At 37.8% G+C, this 25,311-nt stretch overlaps 1 protein-coding gene across 1 annotated transcript in view; it reads right to left on the minus strand.

Moving 5' to 3' along the window:
* The window catches only part of CUBN (cubilin), a 269,195-nt gene that overhangs the window by 211,060 nt on the left and 32,824 nt on the right, over positions 1 to 25,311 (minus strand). Inside the window, exons 18-21 of the mRNA XM_046012645.1 lie at positions 10,213 to 10,357; positions 9,817 to 9,995; positions 721 to 886; positions 153 to 369 (exon numbers count right to left, since the gene is read on the minus strand). Coding sequence (XP_045868601.1) covers positions 153 to 369; positions 721 to 886; positions 9,817 to 9,995; positions 10,213 to 10,357 — 707 coding nt within the window. The remainder of the gene's footprint in view (positions 1 to 152; positions 370 to 720; positions 887 to 9,816; positions 9,996 to 10,212; positions 10,358 to 25,311) is intronic.

The raw sequence follows: 25,311 nt of genomic DNA on the forward strand, positions 1-25,311 counted from the left end.
CTGGGATCGAGCCCTGCATCGGGCTCTCTGCTCCGCGGGGAGCCTGCTTCCTCCTCTTTCCCTGCCTGCCTCTCTGCCTAGTTGTGATTTCTCTCTGTCAAATAAATGAAATATTTTAAAGAAAGAAAGAAAATAAAAGAAAAATATTTTACCTCCCAAGAGATGTCTCCGAACCAGTGTCATAAACTTCCAAATAGTCATTTGTGCAATTGTAATGAAACTGCAGATGAAATACCCTGAAGAGCAAATGAATCAGGTGGCCGGGTTGGACTAATATATGCCAGGTACAGTTGATGCCATGAGGGTAGATATTTGGATGGCCAGGACTTTGAATGATTCCTGTTGACTCTGTCAGAATTTTTCCACATGCTGTCAAAATAAAAATAATAATCATTATTAGAATAACCAACCAACAAGCTACCCAGAATTCAAAATAAAATAATCTGATCATAACCTCTTAAAAGCTGAAAAAGAAACATGTTCCCCATATGCCACTTAAGATAACCTAGTTTTTCTCTTTTATTAGTAGAAATCAGTTAACTCTTGATACGTACTGATTAGGAAATATATTTTTTTCTTTGCCTTTTGAGTGTACTTTAAAATGTTTACAATGTTGATAACTACACATCTACAGTGTAGATGAATTTTCTATAATAATTTATTACTGTTGCTTACTTTTTCTGTCCAAAGGCAAAGTAGGAGAAAATGTCAGTATCTTACCCAAATCTGCGGAACTGAATTTGGCCACGAAACCACGATTTTCAGTAGAAGAACTTTTCACGAATATGACATAAAGAAAATTGTACACAGATGTTATAAATGAAGGTATGTCTGTGCCACAATATTTTTTATTTTCCGGAGAACCCAAAATTGGACTGCTACCAATCTGAGTAAACAAAAATGACAAAAAAAGGTATATTCAAGTTTATTTTGTTAGATATTATTTTGGAAAACTGCTTTTTTAAATTCAATTATTTAACATATAACGTATTGTTTGTTTCAGGGGTACAGGTCTGTGATTCATCTGTCTTATATAATATCCAGTACAACTGTTTTTAAGAATAATTATTTCTGAAAGATATTATTAATGTCATAAAATAAAATTTTAGTCACCCCTAAAGAAACTTGACACTTTTTAGTGATCATTCTCCATTTCCCTCAAACCCCAGGCTCAGAGAGTCCACACTGGACATTTCAAATAAATAAAATTACATACTACTTGGTCTTGTATGACTAGCTTCTTTCATTTAACCTATTTTCAAGATTTATCCATGTAAAATATGTCTTTTCTTCATTCCTTTTTATATCCCACTGTATGGATACACCATATTTTAATAATCCATTCATTAGTTGATGGATATTTATATTCTTTCTTCTTTTTGGCTACCAAGAATAACAATTGTAGTCATTTATGTAAAATTTTCATGTGGACATATGGTATGTCCATACCTCATCCAGGTAGGAGCCGAATTGCTTGGTCAAATGATAAATGCTAAGTGCTGGCTCAAATGTGTAACTTCTTGTGGAACTTGCAACTGTGTTCTGAAGTGGCTGTACCACTTTATATGCTCACTAGCAGTGTGTAAGTGTAAGAAGTTTCCAGTTTCTCTCTGTCCTTGCCCATATACTCTTATGTTGTGGCTTCTGGATTATAGCCATCCTCCTACTTGTGAAGCAGTATCTCGCTATGGTTTGATTTGTATTTCTCTGAAGATGAATGATATTCAGCAACTTTTTATATGCTTGTTGGCTATTTGTGTATATTCTTTGAAGAAATATGCATTTAGATTCTTTGCCCACTTTAAAAATTAAGATTGTTTTTCATTTTGATGAAGCCCAATGTTCTATTTTTTTCTTTTGTTGTTCTTTGTGTCATATGTAGAAGCCTTTGCCTAACCTAGGTCATAAATACCCCTCTGTTGTCTTCTAAAAGTTTCACTGTTTTAACTTAGGTCTATGATCCATTTTTAATTAATTTCTGTGTATGGTGTAAGGAAAGGGTCTACTTTCACAATTTTGCATGTTGTTATTCAGCACCATTTGCTGAAAATACTATTTTTCCCCCCATTGAAATGTCTTGGTGACCCTTTCAAGAATCAGCTGGCCATACAGGAATAGATTTTTTCTGTATTTTCAATGCTTTCCCATTTTTCCAATTTTTGTCCTTACTCACATAACATACTATCATTACTGCAGCTTTTTTCTAAGTTTTAAAATTGGTTAAGTGTGAGTCGTCTAACTTCGTTCTTCTTTTTCAAAAATGCTTTAGTTATTCTGTCATTTCTAGATGAATTTTGCAATCAGCTTGTGAATTTCTGCAGAACATGCCAGCTGGGATTTTGATAGGGATTAAATGGAATCTTCAGATATGTTTGGGGAGTACTGCCAACTGAACAACATTCAGTCTTCTAATCCATAAACATGGGATGTCTTTCCACTTATTTAGATCCTTAATCTCCTTCAACAATGCTTTAAGACTATACGTTTTATACATCTTTTTAAAGATGCATTTCTCAATATTTATTCCTTTTTAATGCTATTGTAAAGGGCATTGCCTCCCTGGTTTCATTTTCAAATTGTTCACTGCTAGTGTATAGAAAAAGAAATGGCTTTCATGTTTTAATCTTATATCATGGAATTTGCTGAATATGTTGGTGTGTGTGTATTCCTTCTAATTGTATGTATGTATGTATGTGTGGTTTCCTTATGATTTTCTATATATAAGATCATGTTATCTGTGAAGAGAGATAGTTTTACTTCTTCCTTTTCATTCTGAATGTATTTTCTTTCTTTTCCTCGCTTAATTGCTCTAGCTAAAATCTCCAATATAATGTTGAATAGAAGTGATAAGAACAGACATCTTTACCTTTTTACTGATGATAAGGGCAAAAGATTTAGTATTTCATCAGTAAATATATTAGCTGTGGACTTTTCATAGATGCCCATTTTCAAATTAAGGAAGTTCCCATCTATTTCTAGTTTGTTGAGCATTTTTATCACGAAAAGACACTGGATTTTAGCAACATGTTTATTCTGCATCTACTGAGGTAATCCTGTGGAAGGTTTTTTCCGTTATTTTTTTTTCCATTTTATTTATTTTTTCAGCATAACAGTATTCATTGTTTTTACACAACACCCAGTGCTCCATGCAATACGTGCCCTCCATATTACCCACCACCTGTTCCCCCAACCTCCCACCCCTGACCCTTCAAAACCCTCAGGTTGTTTTTCAGAGTCCATAGTCTCTTATGGTTCGCCTCCCCTTCCAAATTTTTTTTTTTAAATAAACATATAATGTATTTTTATCCCCAGGGGTACAGGTCTGTGAATCGCCAGGTTTACACACTTCACAGCACTCACGATAGCACATACCCTCCCCAATGTCCATAGCCCCCTCCCCCTCTCCCAATCCCACCTCCCCCCAGCAACCCCCAGTTTGTTTTGTGAGATTGAGTCATTTATGGTTTGTCTCCCTCCTAACCCCATCTTGTTTCATTTATTCTTCTCCTATCCCCCTAACCCCCCATGTTGCTTCTCCATGTCCTCATATCAGGGAGATCATATGATAGTTGTCTTTCTCCGATTGACTTATTTCACTAAGCATGATACGCTCTAGTTCCATCCACGTCGTCGCAAATGGCAAGATTTCATTTCTTTTGATGGCTGCATAGTATTCCATTGTGTATATATACCACCTCTTCTTTATCCATTCATCTGTTGATGGACATCTAGGTTCTTTCCATAGTTTGGCTATTGTAGACATTGCTGCTATAAACATTCGGGTACACGTGCCCCTTTGGATCACTATGTTTGTATCTTTAGGGTAAATACCCAGTAGTGCAATTGCTGGGTCATAGGGTAGTTCTATTTTCAACATTTTGAGGAACCTCCATGCTGTTTTCCAGAGTGGTTGCACCAGCTTGCATTCCCACCAACAGTGGAGGAGGGTTCCCCTTTCTCCATATCCTCGCCAGCATCTGTCATTTCCTGACTTGTTAATTTTAGCCATTCTGACTGGTGTGAGGTGATATCTCATTGTGGTTTTGATTTGTATTTCCTTGATGCCGAGTGACATGGAGCACTTTTTCATGTGTCTGTTGGCCATCTGGATGTCTTCTTTGCAGAAATGTCTGTTCATGTCCTCTGCCCATTTCTTGATTGGATTGTTTGTTCTTTGGGTGTTGAGTTTGCTAAGTTCCTTATAGATTTTGGATACTAGCCCTTTATCTGATATGTCGTTTGCAAATATTTTCTCCCATTCTGTCAGTTGTCTTTTGGTTTTGTTAACTGTTTCCTTTGCTGTGCAAAAGCTTTTGATCTTGATGAAATCCCAATAGTTCATTTTTGCCCTTGCTTCCCTTGCCTTTGCTGTTGTTCCTAAGAAGATGTTGCTATGGCTGAGGTCGAAGAGGTTGCTGCCTGCGTTCTCCTCAAGGATTTTGATGGATTCCTTTCTCACGTTGAGGTCCTTCATCCATTTGGAGTCTATTTTCATGTGTGGTGTAAGGAAGTGGTCCAATTTCATTTTTCTGCATGTGGCTGTCCAATTTTCCCAGCACCATTTATTGAAGAGGCTGTCTTTTTTCCATTAGACATTCTTTCCTGCTTTGTCGAAGATTAGTTGACCATAGAGTTGAGGGTCGATTTCTGGGCTCTCTATTCTGTTCCACTGATCTATGTGTCTGTTTTTGTGCCAGTACCATGCTGTCTTGACGATGACAGCTTTGTAATAGAGCTTGAAGTCCGGAATTGTGATGCCACCAACTTTGGCTTTCTTTTTCAATATTCCTTTGGCTATTCGAGGTCTTTTCTGGTTCCATATAAATTTTAGGATTATTTGTACCATTTCTTTGAAAAAAATGGATGGTATTTTGATAGGGATTGCATTAAATGTGTAGATTGCTTTAGGTAGCATAGACATTTTCACAATATTTATTCTTCCAATCCAGGAGCATGGAACATTTTTCCATTTCTTTGTGTCTTCCTCAATTTCTTTCATGAGTACTTTATAATTTTCTGTGTATAGATTCTTAGCCTCTTTGGTTAGGTTTATTCCTAGGTATCTTATAGTTTTGGGTGCAATTGTAAATGGGATTGACTCCTTAATTTCTCTTTCTTCTGTCTTGTTGTTGGTGTACAGAAATGCAACTGATTTCTGTGCATTGATTTTATATCCTGACACTTTACTGAATTCCTGTACAAGTTCTAGCAGTTCTGGAGTGGAGTCTTTTGGATTTTCCACATATAGTATCATATCATCTGCGAAGAGTGATAGTTTGACTACTTCTTTACCAATTTGGATGCCTTTAATTTCTTTTTGTTGTCTGATTGCTGAGGCTAGAACTTCTAGTACTATGTTGAATAGCAGTGGTGATAATGGACATCCCTGCCGGGTTCCTGACCTTAGCGGAAAAGCTTTCAGTTTTTCTCCATTGAGAATGATATTTGCGGTGGGTTTTTCATAGATGGCTTTGATAATATTGAGGTATGTGCCCTCTATCCCTACACTTTGAAGAGTTTTGATCAGGAAGGGATGCTGTACTTTGTCAAATGCTTTTTCAGCATCTATGGAGAGTATCATATGGTTCTTGTTCTTTCTTTTATTAATGTGTTCTATCACATTGATTGATTTGCGGATGTTGAACCAACCCTGCAGCCCTGGAATAAATCCCACTTGATCGTGGTGAATAATCCTTTTAATGTACTGTTGAATCCTATTGGCTAGTATTTTGGCGAGAATTTTTGCGTCTGTGTTCATCAAGAATATTGGTCTGTAGTTCTCTTTTTTGGTGGGATCCTTGTCTGGTTTTGGGATCAAGGTGATGCTGGCCTCATAGAATGAGTTTGGAAGTTTTCCTTCCATGTCTATTTTTTGGAACAGTTTCAGGAGAATAGGAATTAGTTCTTCTTTAAATGTTTGGTAGAATTCCCCTGGGAAGCCGTCTGGCCCTGGGCTTTTGTTTGTTTGGAGATTTTTGATGACTGTTTCAATCTCCTTACTGGTTATGGGCCTGTTCAGGTTTTCTATTTCTTCCTGGTTCAGTTGTGGTAGTTTATATGTCTCTAGGAATGCATCCATTTCTTCCAGACTGTCAAATTTGTTGGCGTAGAGTTGCTCATAGTATGTTCTTATAATTGTCTGTATTTCTTTGGTGTTAGTTGTGATCTCTCCTCTTTCATTCATGATTTTATTTATTTGGGTCCTTTCTCTTTTCTTTTTGATGAGTCTGGCCAGGGGTTTATCAATCTTATTGATTCTTTCAAAGAACCAGCTCCTAGTTTCATTGATTTTTTTCTATTGCTTTTTTGGTTTCTATTTCATTGATTTCTGCTCTGATCTTTATGATTTCTCTTCTCCTGCTGGGTTTAGGGTTTCTTTCTTGTTCTTTCTCCAGCTCCTTTACGTGTAGGGTTAGGTTGTGTACTTGAGACCTTTCTTGTTTCTTGAGAAAGGCTTGTACCGCTATATATTTTCCTCTCAGGACTGCCTTTGCTGTGTCCCACAGATTTTGAACTGTTGTGTTTTCATTATCATTTGTTTCCATGAATTTTTTCAATTCTTCTTTAATTTCCTGGTTGACCCATTCATTCTTTAGCAGGATGCTGTTTAGTCTCCATGTATTTGGGTTCTTTCCAGCTTTCCTCTTGTGATGAGTTCTAGCTTCAGAGCATTGTGGTCTGAAAATATGCAGGGAATGAACCTAATCTTTTGATACCGGTTGAGACCTGATTTGTGACCCAGGATATGATCTATTTTGGAGAAGGTTCCATGTGCACTAGAGAAGAATGTGTATTCTGTTGCTTTGGGATGAAATGTTCTGAATATGTCTGTGATGTCCATCTGGTCCAGTGTGTCATTTAAGGCCTTTATTTCCTTGTTGATCTTTTGCTTGGATGATCTGTCCATTTCAGTGAGGGGAGTGTTCAAGTCCCCTACTATTATTGTATTATTATTGATGTGTTTCTTTGATTTTGTTATTAATTGGTTGATATAGTTGGCTGCTCCCACATTAGGGGCATAGATATTTAAAATGGTTAGATCTTCTTGTTGGACAGACCCTTTGAGTAGGATATAGTGTCCTTCCTCATCTCTTATTATAGTCTTTGGCTTAAAATCTAATTGATCTGATATAAGGATTGCCACCTCAGCTTTCTTCTGATGCCCATTAGCATGGTAAATTGTTTTCCACCCCCTCACTTTAAATCTGGAGGTGTCTTCGCGTCTAAAATGAGTTTCTTTTAGGCAACATACTGATGGGTTTTGTTTTTTTAACCATTCTAATACCCTGTGTCTTTTGATTGGGGCATTTAGCCCATTAACATTCAGGGTAACTATTGAGAGATATGAATTTAGTGCCATTGCATTGCCTGTAAGGTGACTGTTACTGTGACTGTTACTGTATATTGTCTCTGTTCCTTTCTGATCTACTACTTTTAGGCTCTCTCTTTGCTTAGAGGACTCCTTTCAATATTTCCTGTAGAGCTGGTTTGGTGTTTGCAAATTCTTTCAGTTTTTGTTTGTCCTGGAAGCTTTTGATCTCTCCTTCTATTTTCAATGATAGCCTAGCTGGATAGAGTATTCTTGGCTGCATGTTTTTCTCGTTTAGTGCTCTGAATATATCATGCCAGCTCTTCCTGGCCTGCCAGGTCTCTGTGGATAAGTCTGCTGCCAATTTAATATTTTTACCATTGTATGTTACAGACTTCTTTTCTCGGGCTGCTTTCAGGATTTTCTCTTTGTCACTAAGACTTGTAAATTTTACTATTAGGTGACGGGGTGTGGACCTATTCTTGTTGACTTTGAGGGGGGTTCTCTGCATCTCCTGGATTTTGATGCTTGTTCCCTTTGCCATATTAGGGAAATTCTCTCCAATAATTCTCTCCAATAGACCTTCTGCTCCCCTCTCTGTTTCTTCTTCTTCTGGAATCCCAATTATTCTAATGTTGTTTCGTCTTACGGTGTCACTTATCTCTCGAATTCTCTCCTCATGGTCCAGTAGCTGTTTGTCCCTCTTTTGTTCGGCTTCTTTATTCTCTGTCATTTGGTCTTCTATATCACTAATTCTTTCTTCTGCCTCATTGATCCTAGCAGTGAGAGCCTCCATTTTTGATTGCACCTCATTAATAGCTTTTTTGATTTCAACTTGGTTAGACTTTAGTTCTTTAATTTCTCCAGAAAGGGCTTTAATATCTCCAGAGAGGGTTTCTCTAATATCTTCCATGCCTTTTTCGAGCCTGGCTAGAATGTTCAGAATCGTCATTCTGAACTCTTGATCTGACATATTACCAATGTCTGTGTTGATTAGGTCCCTAGCCTTCGGTACTGTCTCTTGTTCTTTTGTTTGTGGTGATTTTTTCCGCCTTGTCATTTTGTCCAGATAAGAGGATATGAAGGAGCAAATAAAATACTAAAAGGGTGGCAAGGACCCCAGAAAAATGCGCTGTAACCAAATGAGAAGAGACCCCAAATTGTGGGGGGGAGAAAGGGGATAAAAAGAGGTTCAGAAAAAAAAAGAAAAAAATTTAAAAAATAAAACAAATAAAGAAAAAATATAAAAAAGAAAGAAAAAATATATATATTTAGATAAACTAGTCAAAAAACATTAAAAAAGAAAAGGGTAAAAGTTTTTAAAAATTTAGCAGAAGAAGAAAAAAGAAAAAAGAAAAAAAAATTGAAGTAGCCGCAAGACTAAAGAATCATGGGGAGAAAGCCATGAGTTCCGTGCTTTGCTTTCTCCTCCTCTGGAATTGCTCTGCTGTCTTAGGAATTGAATCTGCTTTCTCCTTGATAGATGAACTTCGTCCTGGCTGGATATTTTGTTGATCTTCTGGGGGAGGGGCCTGTTGTAGTGACTCTCAAGTGTCTTTGCCCGAGGCGGGATTGCACCGCCCTTACCGGGGGACGGACTAAGTAATTGGCTCGGGTTCGCTTTTGGGAGCTTCTGTTCCCTGAACGCTTTCCGTAGAGTTCCGGAGGACGGGAATGAAAATGGCAGCCTCCTAGTCTCCGGCCCAGAGGAGCCGAGAGCCTGGGACCCCACTCCTCAGCGCGCCCCCAGAGGACAGCACCCAATCACTCCCGTATCCCCAGCCTCTAGCCGCGCTCCAAGCTTACCCAGCCCGCGACCAGTTCAAGGTAACCCCGAGCTGAGAGTTCAGTCCTCGGCTCTGTCTCTGCAGCCGGCTTCTCCGTTCTAATACCTGCGAGCTCTGCGACACTCCGACACCCCCGATCCTTCTGTGACCCTGCGGGACCTGGGGCCACGCTGACCCCGCGTGGGCTTCACCCTGGTTTAGCCTCTGGAGCAATGTCCCTCAGTGGAACAGACTTTTAAAAGTCCTGATTTTGTGCTCCGTTGCTCCGCCGCTTGCCGGGAGCCGGCCCCTCCCCCCGCGGTCTATCTTCCCGTCGTTTTAGATTCACTTCTCCGCCAGTCGTACCTTTCAGAAAGTGGTTGATTTTCTGTTTCTAGAGTTGCTGTTCTTCTTCTCTTCGCTCTCCCATTGGATTTTTAGGTGTTTGCAATGTTTAGATAAGCTATCGAGCTGATCTCCTGCTACCTGATGTAGTCTCAGCCTGCTACTTCTCCGCCATCTTGACTCCTCTCCCCTTTATTTTATTTTATATTAGCTGATTTTGTAATACATACCAACATTGCATCCCTGGGGATAAATCCCACTTAATCATGGGGTATATTCCTCCTTACAAACTTTTTACAAAGTTTTGTTTCCTGGGGCAGATCCGAGGATAATATGACATCATATTTTCAATAACATTCAACCAAATACAAGTATTCAAAGAGGTTTTACTCTTACCTCAATATAATCTCTATCACAGTGGGCAGAACTTCCAATTTCAAAGGCAGTGAAATTGAAAATAACTACTTGGCTTTGGGGCTGGCGGATGGTCCACCTGCAGATCCTTTCTCCCGGATACACGTTAGGATGAAAAGGTGAGCGGATGAACCCTTCTCCGGTTAATTCTCCTCCACATGCTGTAAATGTGAAAATGATAGTGGTATGTGTTTAGAGATAAATGATTCTTGCCTTCACTTTTATTGCAAGGTTTAGTTCTCATAGGCATATAAAGGAATGTGATATTTAGAATTTTTTCCTCATCAATAAAAGACATAAAATTATTAAGTTATTTCAAGAAATTAAAATGTTACAATCAAATTAGACACTTAAAAACTGAGGCATAAATTTTCTTACCGACTTGATAAACAGCTCTGAAACTAGCTCTTACAACAGAAGTATCTATTTTAAGCCTGATCCAGATACTATTAGTAATGGATTTAATGTGAGAGAGGGTTTCACTGCTGCAGACTTTTCCAAGTAAGGTTTGATCATCTCGAACCTAAATAGAAAAACAAAGTAGATCATCAACAAAATTACTTTGGCAATGGTGGATTATTTGGAGATAAAAAAATGGCAGATTCAGAATAAGTTTTACTCTAATTTGGCTTACATATGGGTTACATAAATATTGGGTTACATATTCAACACAATAAAATAACACTAAATATTGATAACAAAATCTTAAGCCAAATAAAATCCAAAAGCATAAGAATATTTAACACTTTCTCCTAATAACTTCTACAATGTGAATAGGGAGATAAATTTACAATTTCGGATTATTTAGAAAACAGCAATATATGAGAACATGATATATCAAAATAAGCAAGTTTTAGTCAAATCTGTAATCAAAGGAAGTCATAGACTAAACTGCTTTTATTATTGAAAGAGACAGAACAGTAGATAACAAAGAGAATTTAGAGTCAACTTAAAAAATTGGAAAAATATTAAAATGAGGGATAATAAAGTAAAACTAAAAGTAAAACCTAATAAAATACAAAATAATGTTAAATTCAAGAATACATTCAATAATTGTTTTTTGGGAGTAAGTTGGAGGATAGGGATATTTAAGATATATCTTTGTCAATAAAGATTAAAGAAAATAAAGAGAAAACTAAAAAAAAGATAAACACAGATATACAAACCAAAAACGAGAAAAATGCTACAAATACACAGATACTGATACATTCATTTCATATGAATGATAATTCTTTGTACAACTCTATGCTAATACAGTTGAATGTTTGAAATGGTTATTTCCAGAAAAAATACAGATTACTAAAATTATCTCAAAGAGAAGGAAAATAAAATCTGAATAGATAATAAACCATGGATAAAATTGAAAACATGATCAAATAATTACTCCCTACCTCTCCAAAACTCCCAAAAAATGCTCTACCTCATCGATTGTTTCAAACTTTCTTTTAAGATTTTACTTAGAGAGAGAGACACATGCACAAGTAGGAAGAGGGGCAGAGGGAGAAGAAGAGAGTCTTAAGCAGACTCCATGTTGAGCATGGAGCCTGACACAGAGTTCTGTCTCATGACCCAGAGATCATGACCTGAACAGACATCAAAAGTCTGACACCAAGGGGGCACCTGGGTGGCTCAGTGGATTAAAGCCTCTGCCTTCGGCTCAGGTCATGGTCCCAGGGTCCTGGGATAGAGCCCCACATCAGGCTCTCTGCTCAGCAGGGAGCCTGCTCCCCCCCCACCCCGCCTGCCTCTCTGCCTACTTGTGATCTCTGTCTGTCTGATAAATAAATAAATAAATAAATAGATAAAAGAGTCTGACACCTAATCAACTCTGCCACCCAGGTGGCAAACTTTTATGGAACAAATGATTGCCACAGATAATTTGTTCTAAGGCACCCTGAAACATGGAAGAATCTCCAACAAATTTTTCTCAGAACTATCTTACTAAATTCCAACATAGTTAATACAAATGAAACTATGGATTGTTTTCACCTATTTGCATAGATACAAAAATCTTAAACACAGTTCTAGAAGAACAAATTTACTTCAACATTAGGCTTATGAACCAATCAAATATGAGAATTTAAATAATGCAAATTTTTAAAAAATTATATATTATAAATTACACCCATTAATGGATCCAGTAGATAAATCTACATGTATTTCTGTAGATGTCAAAAAATAATTGTCAGCATTCCTTTTTATTAAAAGCAAAACTCTTAGAAAGTTAGAAGCAAAAGAAAATTTCCTTCATACAATAAGGACCACCTGCTTTAAATCAACAGTCAATGTCTTAAAAGGGCCATGAGCACAGTCCATGGAGTCACACAGACCAGGCCGGAGCCCCTGCAATTCTGAGCAAATTATTAAATCTAAGCCTGGCTCATGGGGTTGTTAAGCAAATAGATGAAACAATACTGTGAATTCCTCAGCAAAATGCCTAATAATAAAAAAAATGTGAACTAACGAATAGCTATTGAAATTCTTGACACTTTGAAAGGTGAATTGCTAGAGGTTTCTCACAAAATCAGGAATGATTCCATGAATATAGATACTACTTCTGTCATATAGAATTATCATGGAAGGTCTAGCTATCCAAATATTAATTCATTTTCTCAACTAACATTATCAAGGCATCGGTAAGTGCCAGGGCCTGTGTGGGCCAGTCAATGCTCACAAGAGCCCTATAACAAGCAGCACATTTTTCCAAAAGCATGAGTGCCATGTCTGGGAAGGAATGGGTGCTATATTATTACTTAATACAATGGTTCTCAATAGGTATCACAACTACACATTTTTTTTAAGATTTTATTTATTTATTTGAGAGAGAGAGCACACAAGCTGGGGGAGCAGCAGTGGGAGAGGAAGAAGCCGGCTCCTGGCACATCAGGGAGTCCAACGCAGGGCTTGATCCCAGGACCCAGAGATCATGACCTGAGCTGAAGGCAGACACTTAACTGACTGAGTCACCTAGGCACCTTACAACTAGACATTTTGGAAATCTCTGAAAATATTTTTTTGTTTTTGTTTTAATCAACTAACACAGTTGTGTTTAGGCACTATTGGCATTTAGTGCCTGGGGACCAGAGACATTAAACACCTTGAAATGTGAGATAGTCACACACAAAAACCCTCTTATATCCTGTGTGAGACTCATATAAGGGACAGTTCTATTACTAAGTGTAAAATCTAGTTCTATTTTATAGACCAAACCTAAAATATTTTTGCCCAATTTTAATACACACTGAATTTTCCAAGATTATAAGTAGAGTATAAATCAAAGGAAGTTTTATATTTTTTTTCCCCTGGAAATCTGACAAGTGTTCATAACCATTTCAGAAAATTTGTCACCAACCCACACAGCCACGTCAGCCCGGGTTTGTACTGTGGCATTCACAGTGACTCAAAGAGAAAATAGACTAAGGCCTCATTTTTTCTTCAAGTCTAGCTTGCCTGGGCTTATAACATAATGTAATAAGTAAATATGTACATTTTTTATTTTATTTCTCCTAAATCTTATATTCTCAACTTTATTTTTTATATCATATGTGTATTGAGGTTATATCATCTTATGAATTTCATTTCAGAATAGAGAAAGGGTGATAAAAAGAAGGCCATAAAGGAAACTGGCTTCACCCCCAAACAACTCAAACAGGGGATTATGGGCTATTTGTCAGTGGAAATAACCTTTAAGTTGAGCCTTGAAGGATTATCCATCCAGGCTAAGGGAAATGGGCAAAAAGGGGAAGATTTTAAAAGTTCTGATACTCAAAGCCAGCAGGGATATGGTAACAAAATTGCTCCAATCCACAACTGGTAGAAGCATATTAAATTTCTAGGAAATAATTTGACAGTATGCACCAGGAATTTTCAAAATGTTTAGTTTTGGGCGCCTGGGTGGCTCAATGGGTTGGGCCACTGCCTTCGGCTCAGGTCATGGTCCTAGGGTCCTGGGATCGAGTCCCGTGTCGGGCTCTCTGCTCAGCGGGGAGCCTGCTTCTACCCTGCTCCCTCTCTCTCTCTGCCTGCCTCTCTGCCTACTTGTGATCTCTGTCTGTCAAATAAATAAATAAAATCTAAAAAAAAACAAAAAACCAAAATGTGCAGTTTTGAACCCAGTAACTTCACTCCTAACACTCTATAATAGGGAAATCATTCGAGATACAGGCAGAAACACACAAGGATTCCCATCAAAGTTGATCTATAATTACAAGAACTGAAAATATTCCAAGTGTCTAATAGGAGAGTGATTAAACAAATTAGGGTACAGCCATATGATCGCATCTCACACAGACCTCAAAAATCACATGCCTCCCCACTGACTCATACCAAACGGGTTTCTTTCTAAGAGCGGTAACACGAATTTCACATATTGCCTTAAAATTATGCTAAATCTCTCTCTAACCAAACAGCGAATCTTTGAAGGACAACGTCTGCCGCGCATTTAGCATCTGACGTGGAACTCTGCAAATGGGTATTTGACAAATGCTTGTTGATTCATTAATTTTAAGGCATGGTATGATGGTTCAGTTTTTGTTAGCGAGACAAACATACTAGTTCTTGGAAACCGGGAAGCAGGAAATGCGGAGTAAGATATCACCCTGCTCTCTCTCATCCTCCAGGGCTCCACTCTCCTCTGCTAAGACTAGTCTCTCTTTTGTATTTTGCCCATTAGAAGATGACAAGAAGGAAGAAAAACAGCCAAATAGCATCAGAGCAAGCTAAAGTGAGCCATTCCCCAGGGCCTCACTAATGAAATTCAAGGATTTTAGCAAGGAGAAAGGCAGCTGCAGTCCAAATGTTTTAAGAGGAACTTATAGGGCTCAAGGGCCCTAAACCTAGAAGGTACAATTGATTTTGGCTGCGTTTCTCTGTCTCTGTGGAAATGAAAGCTTATTAAATCTGAAAGCCTGTATTCTCTCTGGATCCTGGACATGACAATACCTTAACCACAGATCCTCTGAAAGAGACAAATAAAGTTCATCAAATGCTCTAAAGTGATCTCAGATATTGTTGCAGCCCATTCTACATTCAATATGTAGGACTCGTGAATTTGTACCTCCCCCACAACAACAGCAATAACAACAACAACAACAACAACAACCCCTTTTTCTTTTGTGCATAGGCACTAGGATAGACTGTATTACTTTTCCTAATTATTTACGTCCTTCCCTGTAATGGGATCTAACATCTCAGCTCATTGCCATGTGACTTGCAATGCCTCCCCATGAAGAATTAAAACTTATCCTTCCCATTGACTGGGGTTGGCCATATGGTTTGCTTTACCCAACATAACGTGAGTGGAAGTGATATGCCATCTCTAAGAAGAAGCTTTGGGAGTCACTGAAGGAGTCAACTATCTTCTCCTTTCTTTTCTTACAAGGTCAAGAGCCTAGGTCCCAGGGACAGATGGGATAAGGTGAGCAGATCAGCAGAACTGCCAGCGACCCCAAACCAACATGTTTACATGAGCAAAGAATAAATGTATACTGTTGTAAGCCACAGACATTTGTTTGTTTGTTATTGTTTTTGATTTGTTGCATTGCTATTGACTGTTTGTTATTATAGTATGACCTACTATATGAGATGATTTGTATTTAAACCTGGTTTATATTAACAAGGAGTTTTTCTTAACAAGTCAGGTGAAGCCATACCATAGTCACTTATAGAGGCATGACATCAAGTTCGTTCTTTATACTGGATCACATTTGCAAAGAAATGACTAGGGCCACTTTAAAATTCCAGTGTCTCTATCCATCTAGACAGGCCCAGAGATGCAATAGATAGCCTGTGGCCCACGATCGTTAGCCTGTGGAACAGCCCAGATGGCTTCTGATTTTTGCACTTCAGACTGAACTAGTTCTTGAAGATACACTATTCATTAAAACAACAACAAAAACAGAGTTCTTACAAAGGAACGATTTCCTGTAGATAAAATAAACAAGGCCAAAAAAACACAGTTCATATGAAATTTAAGTGTGAGCTCCAGAGCCCAGTCAGCAGTAAGCTTTAACATCTGGAATGGATCAGGTCCCAAAGCCCCATCTTAATGCATGTGCTCATTTGTTTGTATCTGCTATGTATCCAGATTTATTTTTGTATAACAATTCCAAAAATCTATTTAAAGTATTAAACTTTAATTCAAAGCAAACCAAATATGCTAGAGCATGGGTCTGGACCAACCAAGGGCTGAAGACAGAATGCTCCTACATGTTTAACATGTAGCTTCCTGTGAAGTGAGCTTCAGGTGGAAATGCCCCTGAGCAAAATAAAGACTTGATCCTGCAGACTAGTCTTGGGTTAATTTGGGTACATAGGAGGGGGATGTGGTCCCACTTCAATTAAGACAATAAACGGAGAGAGTAAGAAATGAGAGAAGCCACACAGGGATTAAAAACTCTTTCCTTGGGGCTCCTGGGTGGCTCAGTCAGTTGAGCATCCAACTCCTGATTTCAGCTCAGGTCATGATCTCAGGGTTGTGAGATGGAACCCCTCGTCGGGCTCCTCACTGAGCCAGAGTCTGCTTGAGATTCTTTCTCTCCCTTTCCCTTTGCCCTTCCCTCTGGTTAGGCTCTCTCTCTCTCTCTCTCTCTCTAAATAAACAAATAAAATCTTCTAAAATTTTTTCTATTATTTCCTTATGTTATTGTCATTATGTTTCATGATTTCAGAGTTAAAATTTTAAAGTGTTTTATGCCTCACGAAACAGGGCCTCTTCCGATATCTCTATCAGTAAACTTATAATTTATTCAATACTTTTTAAAAATCTGCTTTTCCAAAATCAGGAATCCTTGTCTAGTTTTTACCTAGACGTGTGAACCTACATGATTGCAAACTCCATCATGTTACCCTCTCCTCCCTTTCTCTTCTCCCCAGCATCACTGTCAGAATCAACCTCTGGTTAACTTTTAGTAACAAATGACTGGTGCTCTGGGCTCTGTGCTAAGAACATTCTAATTGTTCCCCTTTGCTCTGAGTATATCTGGGTTCTTCATCTCCATCTACAAACACTTTATAAGGCCTAGCTCCTGCCTAAATCTTGTTTCTTTCTTCCTCTCCTTTGTGATTCCAGCCACACTAGGCTCTTCACAATTCTTTGAGTTTGTTGAGATTTTTTTTTCCTCAATTCAGCTCCTACATTAGCATTTCCAGTTGAAATCCTCCTTCTCTTGACTCTTTGCATTGCTAACTCCTTCTAATTCTTAGACCCAAAATGTGCTGTCATTGGGGGAGCTACCTCTTAGCCCTGTTATTTTCTTCCACAGGACTCTTTCTTTCCTTCAAAATACATTTCCCAACACAGTTGCATGCTTATTTGTTTAATATCTGTCTATTTTACACATCCAACCCCTAACATAGTACCTGGCATCTAAGTTGTTCAATAAATACTTAGAGAATAAATAGACAAATAAATGCATGACCCCTTTTAATTCTTTTGAGAAGTCTAATACTACTATTCCTATTACAGATTAGGGAAACTGACGCCCACTGGTGTAAAATATCTTGCCCTTGATACAAGAGAGAGTTGAAATCCTTCAATGTGTCCCTGCAATATTGTGTTTATACTAGAGAGAACTGGCCATCTTCTTGATTCCTCTGAATAGCTTGTAGCACTCTTGATAGAGGCCTTCCCTATAGCCTCTGCATCTCACTTGTCCCCATTGGGTTTGTAGTCTCCCCATGAGCATGCAGCTCCTTTACACAGAGCAAGAATCTTTCACACAGAGTGTAAATTTCTCACACCTCTGTAACGAGGTGGGGCTACCATCTCAGTCTTTTCCCTGGCTCCCACTACACCAACCAATAGAATTATTTCACCTGAGCAATGGCATATTTTGCCACTCCATTACAAAAGATCAGGATGGCCAAGGAATTGTGGAAAGACTGTGTTGACTACAGAGCTAAGAAACTAACTGAATGTTTCTAACCTCTGCCAAAACTCCAGGTCCAATATGCTGAAGAATGCAAACTATTGAACATTTCATGTTCATGTTCATTTCTTTGAACATGCAAACTATTGAACTCCCTTTCCCCCTTTTCTGGTCATCTCTGAAAGATATTTCTCTGAACTAAAATTAATTTCAACATGTGCCTAACTGGAAATAATCCTCAGCCTCCTCTGGTATGTTTGCTTGCTGCAGTTAACATTCCAGTTTCAGTTGTCAGAGGTCTTATTCTTTCTCTGCCATTTGAATTTTATTCTTAAGAACGATTCAGTGAGTCCCAGCCATGAGACTTTTAACTAGCACATCCCTTTGAGGATAACAAATATATTCAAGCAGACCAAAAGTCATAGCCCTCCCTCAACCATCCCAAGGCTGGAGCTGAATAGCATCAATGCCTAACAAAAGCAAAAGGAAATCTTTTGTGAATTTGATTATATCTAAAGATGTGTGGAGATGTGGGAATGCTGTGCAAGGCCAGCCGGGAGGGCTGGAGTAAGGAGTACCAGGAAGAGGAGAGGGAGGTGAGAAAATGTTCAGAGGGAATATAGATCTCCAGTGTTTCATCTTGTCATACTCTCCTGTGTTTCCAATTTTTAGTTCCTTCTTTAAAATTTTGAAGATTTTACCTGGAAGTTGAGCTTCATCATGTCTCACAGATTTTGATATCTATCTAGCATTTCCTATTTGTTATTTTCTACATTGTCTTTCATTTTATTTTCTATTTCCTTCCGGAACCCAGTAACTGTTTAGAAGAGAGTTTATAAATTTCCAAGTATTTGGATATTAAAAAAAAATTTTATTAATAACTTCTAGTTTCCTTACATTGTAAAGAGATAGGTGTGTAATTTCTGCTCTGCGAATTTGCTTGGATTAGCAAGAAGTCATTTGTCATTCAATGACACAGAGTAGTACAAATTCCCCATATTTCAGACACCAAATTTAATGTAGCTTACTTTTCTATGTCATTTAGTTTTGTTTGCTTTCTGCTTCTAAGAAGGAACAACTTCCCCAGAAGCTCTCAGCTCTCCTATTTCCCCAGAAGGCACTTCTCCTTGCACTTCCCTTATTAGTCTCTCTTATGAGGTTCCCTTTCCACTTACCAGAAGCCTTAGCAGGAAGAGGTCAGATGATTTAGGACTGGTCAAGGAGATTCTATTCATTTCTTTCTACATCTCATTTCAAGCCCTGGCCTTAGCATCATATAGACTTCTAAAATTATTATTCAGCCTACTACTTGGATTCTCTGGGATTAAAAATTAAACTTTCATTACTTCTTTATGTGTCCTTCACTTAGAGTTCTGAGGGCTTAAATCACTTATGAAATATTAATGAGAGGTGCTGCTTTTTATTCTGGAAAGATGCTTCTGCACCATCCCTTGATTTGTTCTATACAATTTAAAAGTTCTCTTAAACAAAAACAGATGAACTAACAGTTGATCTGTTCTTGCTATACTCATTCTTTTGTTACTGGCCACATTACATCACCCATGGGCAATGTGTGTTTCTAGAAGCAGAAGTTTAGTTGAAAGAGATATATAAATCCAAGAATTGATGCATAAATGTGTGCTTCTTATTAAAAAAAGAAAAATATAGATATGCTACACTGGGTCTGGGCAATAGCACATTTATTATCTTCTGTAGTTAAATTTTATTCTCAAGTAAAATGTTTACAGAGCTCTCTTACTGAGCAAAAAGTGTTTAAAAATATACCATATATGAAAAAGATATAGTCGGCAATAGTATCTTTATTTAAATATCTCCGTTTAAAGGATAGATTTGCATGGGAACAAGACAACTGGAACCACATAATTAGAAGATGTAGGATTTTTAGAAATGCATATATTCATTCAAAAGAAATTTTCTTTTTATTATCCTCCCAGATCTCTCTAGAATTCCCTCTCTCACTTTTCACTCTTTCTAAAATTTGGGGTGGTCTTTCCTCTCTTATAAATAAGAGTTGGTAAATGGCAAAGCCACCTGCTTTCTAAACCACCAGTGTATCTGAAATACCATTACTCTTTTTTTTATTCCTTTACTTAAATATTCGCTTTTTAGGTACTATACCTTTTAAAAATGAAATTAGCATTTCAGAGAGCAATATTTTGAGTCATAATAATGCCATTTGAATTTGGTTCCAGAATCACTTTCTTCCATGCCCACTGTCTGAAGGACATGAAAAGAAGTAGATATACTTAAAGAAAAAAAAAAAAGGCTCAGTTCACAGATAATCCCAATAGATAGATGTGAGGTATTGGCAAGAAATTGATAGAAGTCAGCATATGTCTATCTAGCATCCCACGTAGGTACATCTAAATCCTATTCTGCCAATAACTAGAGTTTGGTCTTTGTGACCTCAATTTCCTCATTTGTAAAACTGTAAAATCAATTAGATGACCTCTCGGGCCCTTGTTGGTGCTAAAATTCTACAAATCGATTGTATTCCTTTAGGATGGTCAAGGACATAATAGAAAATCTTTTCAATTATTCAAATCACTATACATGTCCTGTCCTTCTAATAGAGCTCTTATATTTTCTCCATCAACAACCGCTGAGGGAAATTTAATCAAGACTTTATTGGTGTGTGTGAACATCAGAATGTCAGTACTTCAATGGCCAGCCATGAAAGGGTCTTACCAGCTCTATCTGAACTGATAAGTTCAAGGCAGGAGTTAGAAATCTGGCCTAGGAAAACCTTGCATTTTTATACTATTTTAATACCTTAAGCTTCTTTTATCATTCACTGTCTTGATTTATATTCACAAAGGTTGAAGGAATAGGTAGGGTATCTTGTAGAAGAAGGCACTGAAGCATCCAGATAAAAAATTGTTCAAGGTTATGCAGTCATCGAATGACTCGGCAAAAATAAGCACTTAGAAAAATTAACTCTAGGGGCACCTGGGTGGCTCAGTGGGTTAAAGCCTCTGCCTTCGGCTCAGGTCATGATCCCAGGATCCTGGGATCCAGCCCCGCATTGGGCTCTCTGCTCAGCAGGGAGACTGCTTCCCTTCCTCTCTCTTCCTGCTTCTCCTCTCTGCCTACTTGTGATCCCCATCTGTCAAATAAATAAATAAAATCTTTTTAAAAAAATTAACTCTAATCCCATTCTGGCCACATAATATTCTCCTATTCTGTTTTACAAAATTAAATGTTTCAATGCTTTATTTTTTTAATAACTTTTCACAATGATTCGGAGTTCATATAACTTCTTACTGAAATTCAATTAGAATGTAGTGCAAGGCCAGAGAAGGTAAATCATTCCAGATGCTTTGGTGACACCTTAGAGCCATAAGAACCCCACATAGCACCTAATACAAAGGTACTCAGATTTCCCTAAGAATTAGAGTTACCGTGTTGCCTGTCTCAGAAAAGCATTGTACATAGTTCCATGTTATGGTCCTGTGACCAGGGAGCCAGATATGGAATTGGGAAATTCACAAGGGCTTCTTTCCTATGGAAGCTGAGCCACGTTTTGCAGTCATAGCTACACAACTGCATCTCTGTTCTTATCAGAAAACAGTACAACTGGACCTAATTCAATTTCCAGCTCTCTTGCTCCCCAAACATGTAACCATGGGCAAGAGACAATTTCTCTGGGCCTCAGTTTCCTCATTTCAAATAGGAATAATAATGGGTTTTGTGAGGATTCAATGAATTAACTCATGTCAAACATGTACCACATCCAACAGATAGTAGAAAGACAATAATCGTTATCTACTTCATTACAGTACTTTAAAGTCTTAGAATAGCACCTGGTGCATAGTAAGTACTCTCTAAGTGTGAGCTATTTTTTTCTATCCTTAAAGTTAAAAAATAGATGGTGGAAATTTAATTTTTATTTACATAAAAATATCTGAAATTGCTTCATAGTGTAAAACTTTAATGTATTTTATGGAATATTCTGGAAAACATAAACTGAATGAATATACACGTTTACCTCACCCTCTGAGACAACAATCTTGGGATTAAAAAATATATTGCTAAATCCAGAGAGGCAGTTCAAGATGGCAGTAGAGCAAGATCCCGAACTCACCTCTTCCTATGAACACAACAAATCTCCAGCTACATGTAGAAAAATTCCCTCTGATAAAGAACTGAAAACTACCTGAATAAGCTTCTCCACAACAAAGGATAAAAGCGCCACACCAAAATGGGAAGGAGAGGCAGAGATTCATCTATAGGGATTCCCTCTGGGGATGGAGACACTGGCAGGTACCATTTTTGGCATTCTCCCTCTAACCTGCTAGTGTTGGTACGCATACCCAGCCCTAATATTCTGTACTCCATGAGCCCATCTAAGCCAGCCAAGCAAGTGCCCCTCTCCATGTACCACTACACTGCAGCCCACCAGCTGGGAGAGCACCCCACTCCCCATGTGCCACTCCACCTTAACCTTGCAGGTGACAACCTAGTGAATGCCCCACCCCTGCATGCTGCTTTACAGTGGCACCACCAAAGCCAGCCAGCCAACACAGTCCATACAAAGAATGCCCTGTGAGCATCTGGTTCTGGTGGCCAAGGGGGATTAGACCTGCATCCTACGGGTCTGAAACAAATGGAAAGTACCACTCCCAGGGTACTGCACAGACAGCAGATTGGAACACATTTCCAGTTTTGCTGTGGAAAAAGTCCTATCTATCTGACATGGAGTTTTGCCCTGGGGAGACAGACTTCAGGATTACCACATATGTAGAGGCTATAAAAGTGCTCTCAGGAAGCATAGGCTGGGGGATACCATCTTTTTTATTTGATCTCACTACAGCTCACCAATACCTCCCAGAAAACAGTTCATACCCTCATCTCAAGCCTTGAAACTTGCAACTGTTGCTAAGCAGACACATCTAGATCATTTGGACTGGAGCCAGCAGTGTCTATAATTCAGGTCCCACAGGACTATATATATTTGCATACCTTAAAAGCTGCTGCCTGTGCTGTGCTAGCCTCTAAATAGCTTGAACCTAGGTGCTGACCAAAATCCACCCCCTCTGGAACACTCACAGATCTTGGCACACCCTCAACACCTGGGATCTGCCAAGAAAAAATCAGGCTGCTTAGACAACAATGGCTTAGGGCAAGGTTAAATGATAGGGTTTATCTCCTACACAAGATTACCCAACCAAAACTGGGAAAATATCTGTTATACCTTATACATACAAAGAAACACAGATAGATAAGCAAAATGAGGAGACAGAGGGATATGTTCCAAACGAAAGAACAGGATAAAACCCCAGGGGGGAATCCCTTAATAAAACAAAGATAAATAATTTACCCGATAAAGAGTTCAAAGTATGGTCCTCTGAAGAACAATGAATGAACATACCGCAAACTTCAACTAAAGTATAGAAAATATGAGAAAGTACTAAACTGAAGCCACAGAGAGGAAGAACGCAATAACTGCTCTGAAACATATGCTAGGAGGGTTCAACAGCAGATGAGATCAAGCAGAAGAATCAGTGAGCTGGAAGACAAGGCAGTGGAACTCTTCCAAACAGAGCATCAGCAGGGAAAAAATAATAATAATGAAGTTAGCTTAAGAAACATACAGGACATCATCAAGCAGAATAATATTCACATTACAGGGGTTCCACAGGGAAAAAAGAGGGAGAAAGAAGAAGAAAACTTACTTTGATTGATGAGAGAAATTGAAGGAGACACAAATAAATGGAAAGGTACTTTGTGTTCCTAGGATGGAAGAATTCATATTGTTAAATTGTCCAGTTTATCCAAAGCAATCTACAGATTCAATGAAACACCTATCAAAATTCCAGTAGCATTTTTCACAGAAAGAGAACAAATGATCCTATGATTTTTAAGGAACCACAAAAGATTCTGTATAGCCAAAGCCATCCTCTGAAAATAGAATAAAGCTGTAGGCATCATGCTCCCTTATTTCAAACTATACTACAAAGCTAGAGTAACCAAAACAGTATAGTATTGCAATAGAATCAGACATAGAGATCAATGGAAAAGAACAGAAAACCCAGAGATAAACCCAACTACATACGGTCAATTAATTTACAATGAAAGAGGCAAGAATGTACAATGGGGAAAGGAAATCTCTTCAACAAATGGTGTTGAAAAAACATGCAAAAGAATGGAACTAGATCTCTGTATTATACCATACACAAAATTAACTCAAAATGGATTAAAGACTTGGTATAAGACCAGAAACCATACAGACTAGAAGAAGACATAGGAAGAAAGTTCTTTGACATTGGTCTTAGCAATAACTTTTTGGATCTGACTCCAGAAGCAATGGCAACAAAAGCAAAAATGAACAAATGTGACTATATCAAACTAAAATATTTCTACAAACTGAAGTAAACCATCAACACAACAAAAAGGCAACCTGATGAATGGGAGAAGACATTTGTAAATCAAACATCAAATAAATAGTTAACATCCAAAACATATAAAGAAATCATACAACTTAATAACAACAAAAAACAGTCCAATTAAAAAATGGGCAGAGGATCTGAGTAGACATTATTCCAAAGAAAATATACAGATGGCCAACAGGCACACGATAAGATGCTCAGCATCTCTAATATGAGGGTGATGCAAATTAAAACCAGGATAAGACATCACCTCACACCCGTGGGAATAACTATTACCAAAAAGACAAAAAATAACAATGTTGGCAAAGATGTGGTAAAAAGGGAACCCTTGTGTACTTTTGGTGGGATGTAACCATTATTGAAACCTATATGAAAGTTCCTCAAAAAATGAAAATAAAACTACAATATGATCCAGCAATTCCACTTCCTACTCTTTAAACAAAGAAAAGAAAACCACTGATTTAAAAAGATGTATGCACCTCTATGTTCATTGCAGCGTTATTACAATATGGAAATAACCTATGTATCCATTGATCAATGAATGGATAAAGAAGATGTGGTATTTGTGTATATATGATGGAATATTACTCATCTATGAAAAATATGAAATCTTATCATTTGTGATAATATGGATGGACCTTATCAGCATTATGCTACAGACTTTCAGTCATAAAATAAATAACATCATGGGGATGTAACATACAACGTGGGGCCTATAATCAATCATTCTGTATTGCAAATTTAAAAGTTGCTATAAAAGTAAATTTTAGAAGTTCTCACCACAAGAAAAAATTATTACTTTGTATGGCTACAAATTAGTAAATACACTTAATGTTGTGATCATTTTTCAATGTATACAAATGTTGAATCACAATGTTGTACACTTGAAACCAAGGTAATGTGTATCTCAGTTAAGCTAAATATTAATAACTATTACTGTGGCACCATGCTCAATGTACTTCATTTTTCACCTAAGTCCAACTCTTACACTAAAAGTCTTTGTTTCTCCACTATACGTATCAAGGAGGGAAGAGGGCAAGAGGTTACATAGGTTTTTCCTGGAAAAATAAATTGGGTCTAACACATGAGCAAACAAAATCGCCAGTGCCTCTCTGAGTTTATATAAAATGATTGCTGTTTTGTCTCTCTTTCTCAATACTCTAATTTGTGGCTTGACCAATAATTAAGCAAAAGAAATA

This window comes from Meles meles, chromosome 7, assembly GCF_922984935.1.
Source record: "Meles meles chromosome 7, mMelMel3.1 paternal haplotype, whole genome shotgun sequence".
Lineage (NCBI taxonomy): Eukaryota > Metazoa > Chordata > Mammalia > Carnivora > Mustelidae > Meles > Meles meles.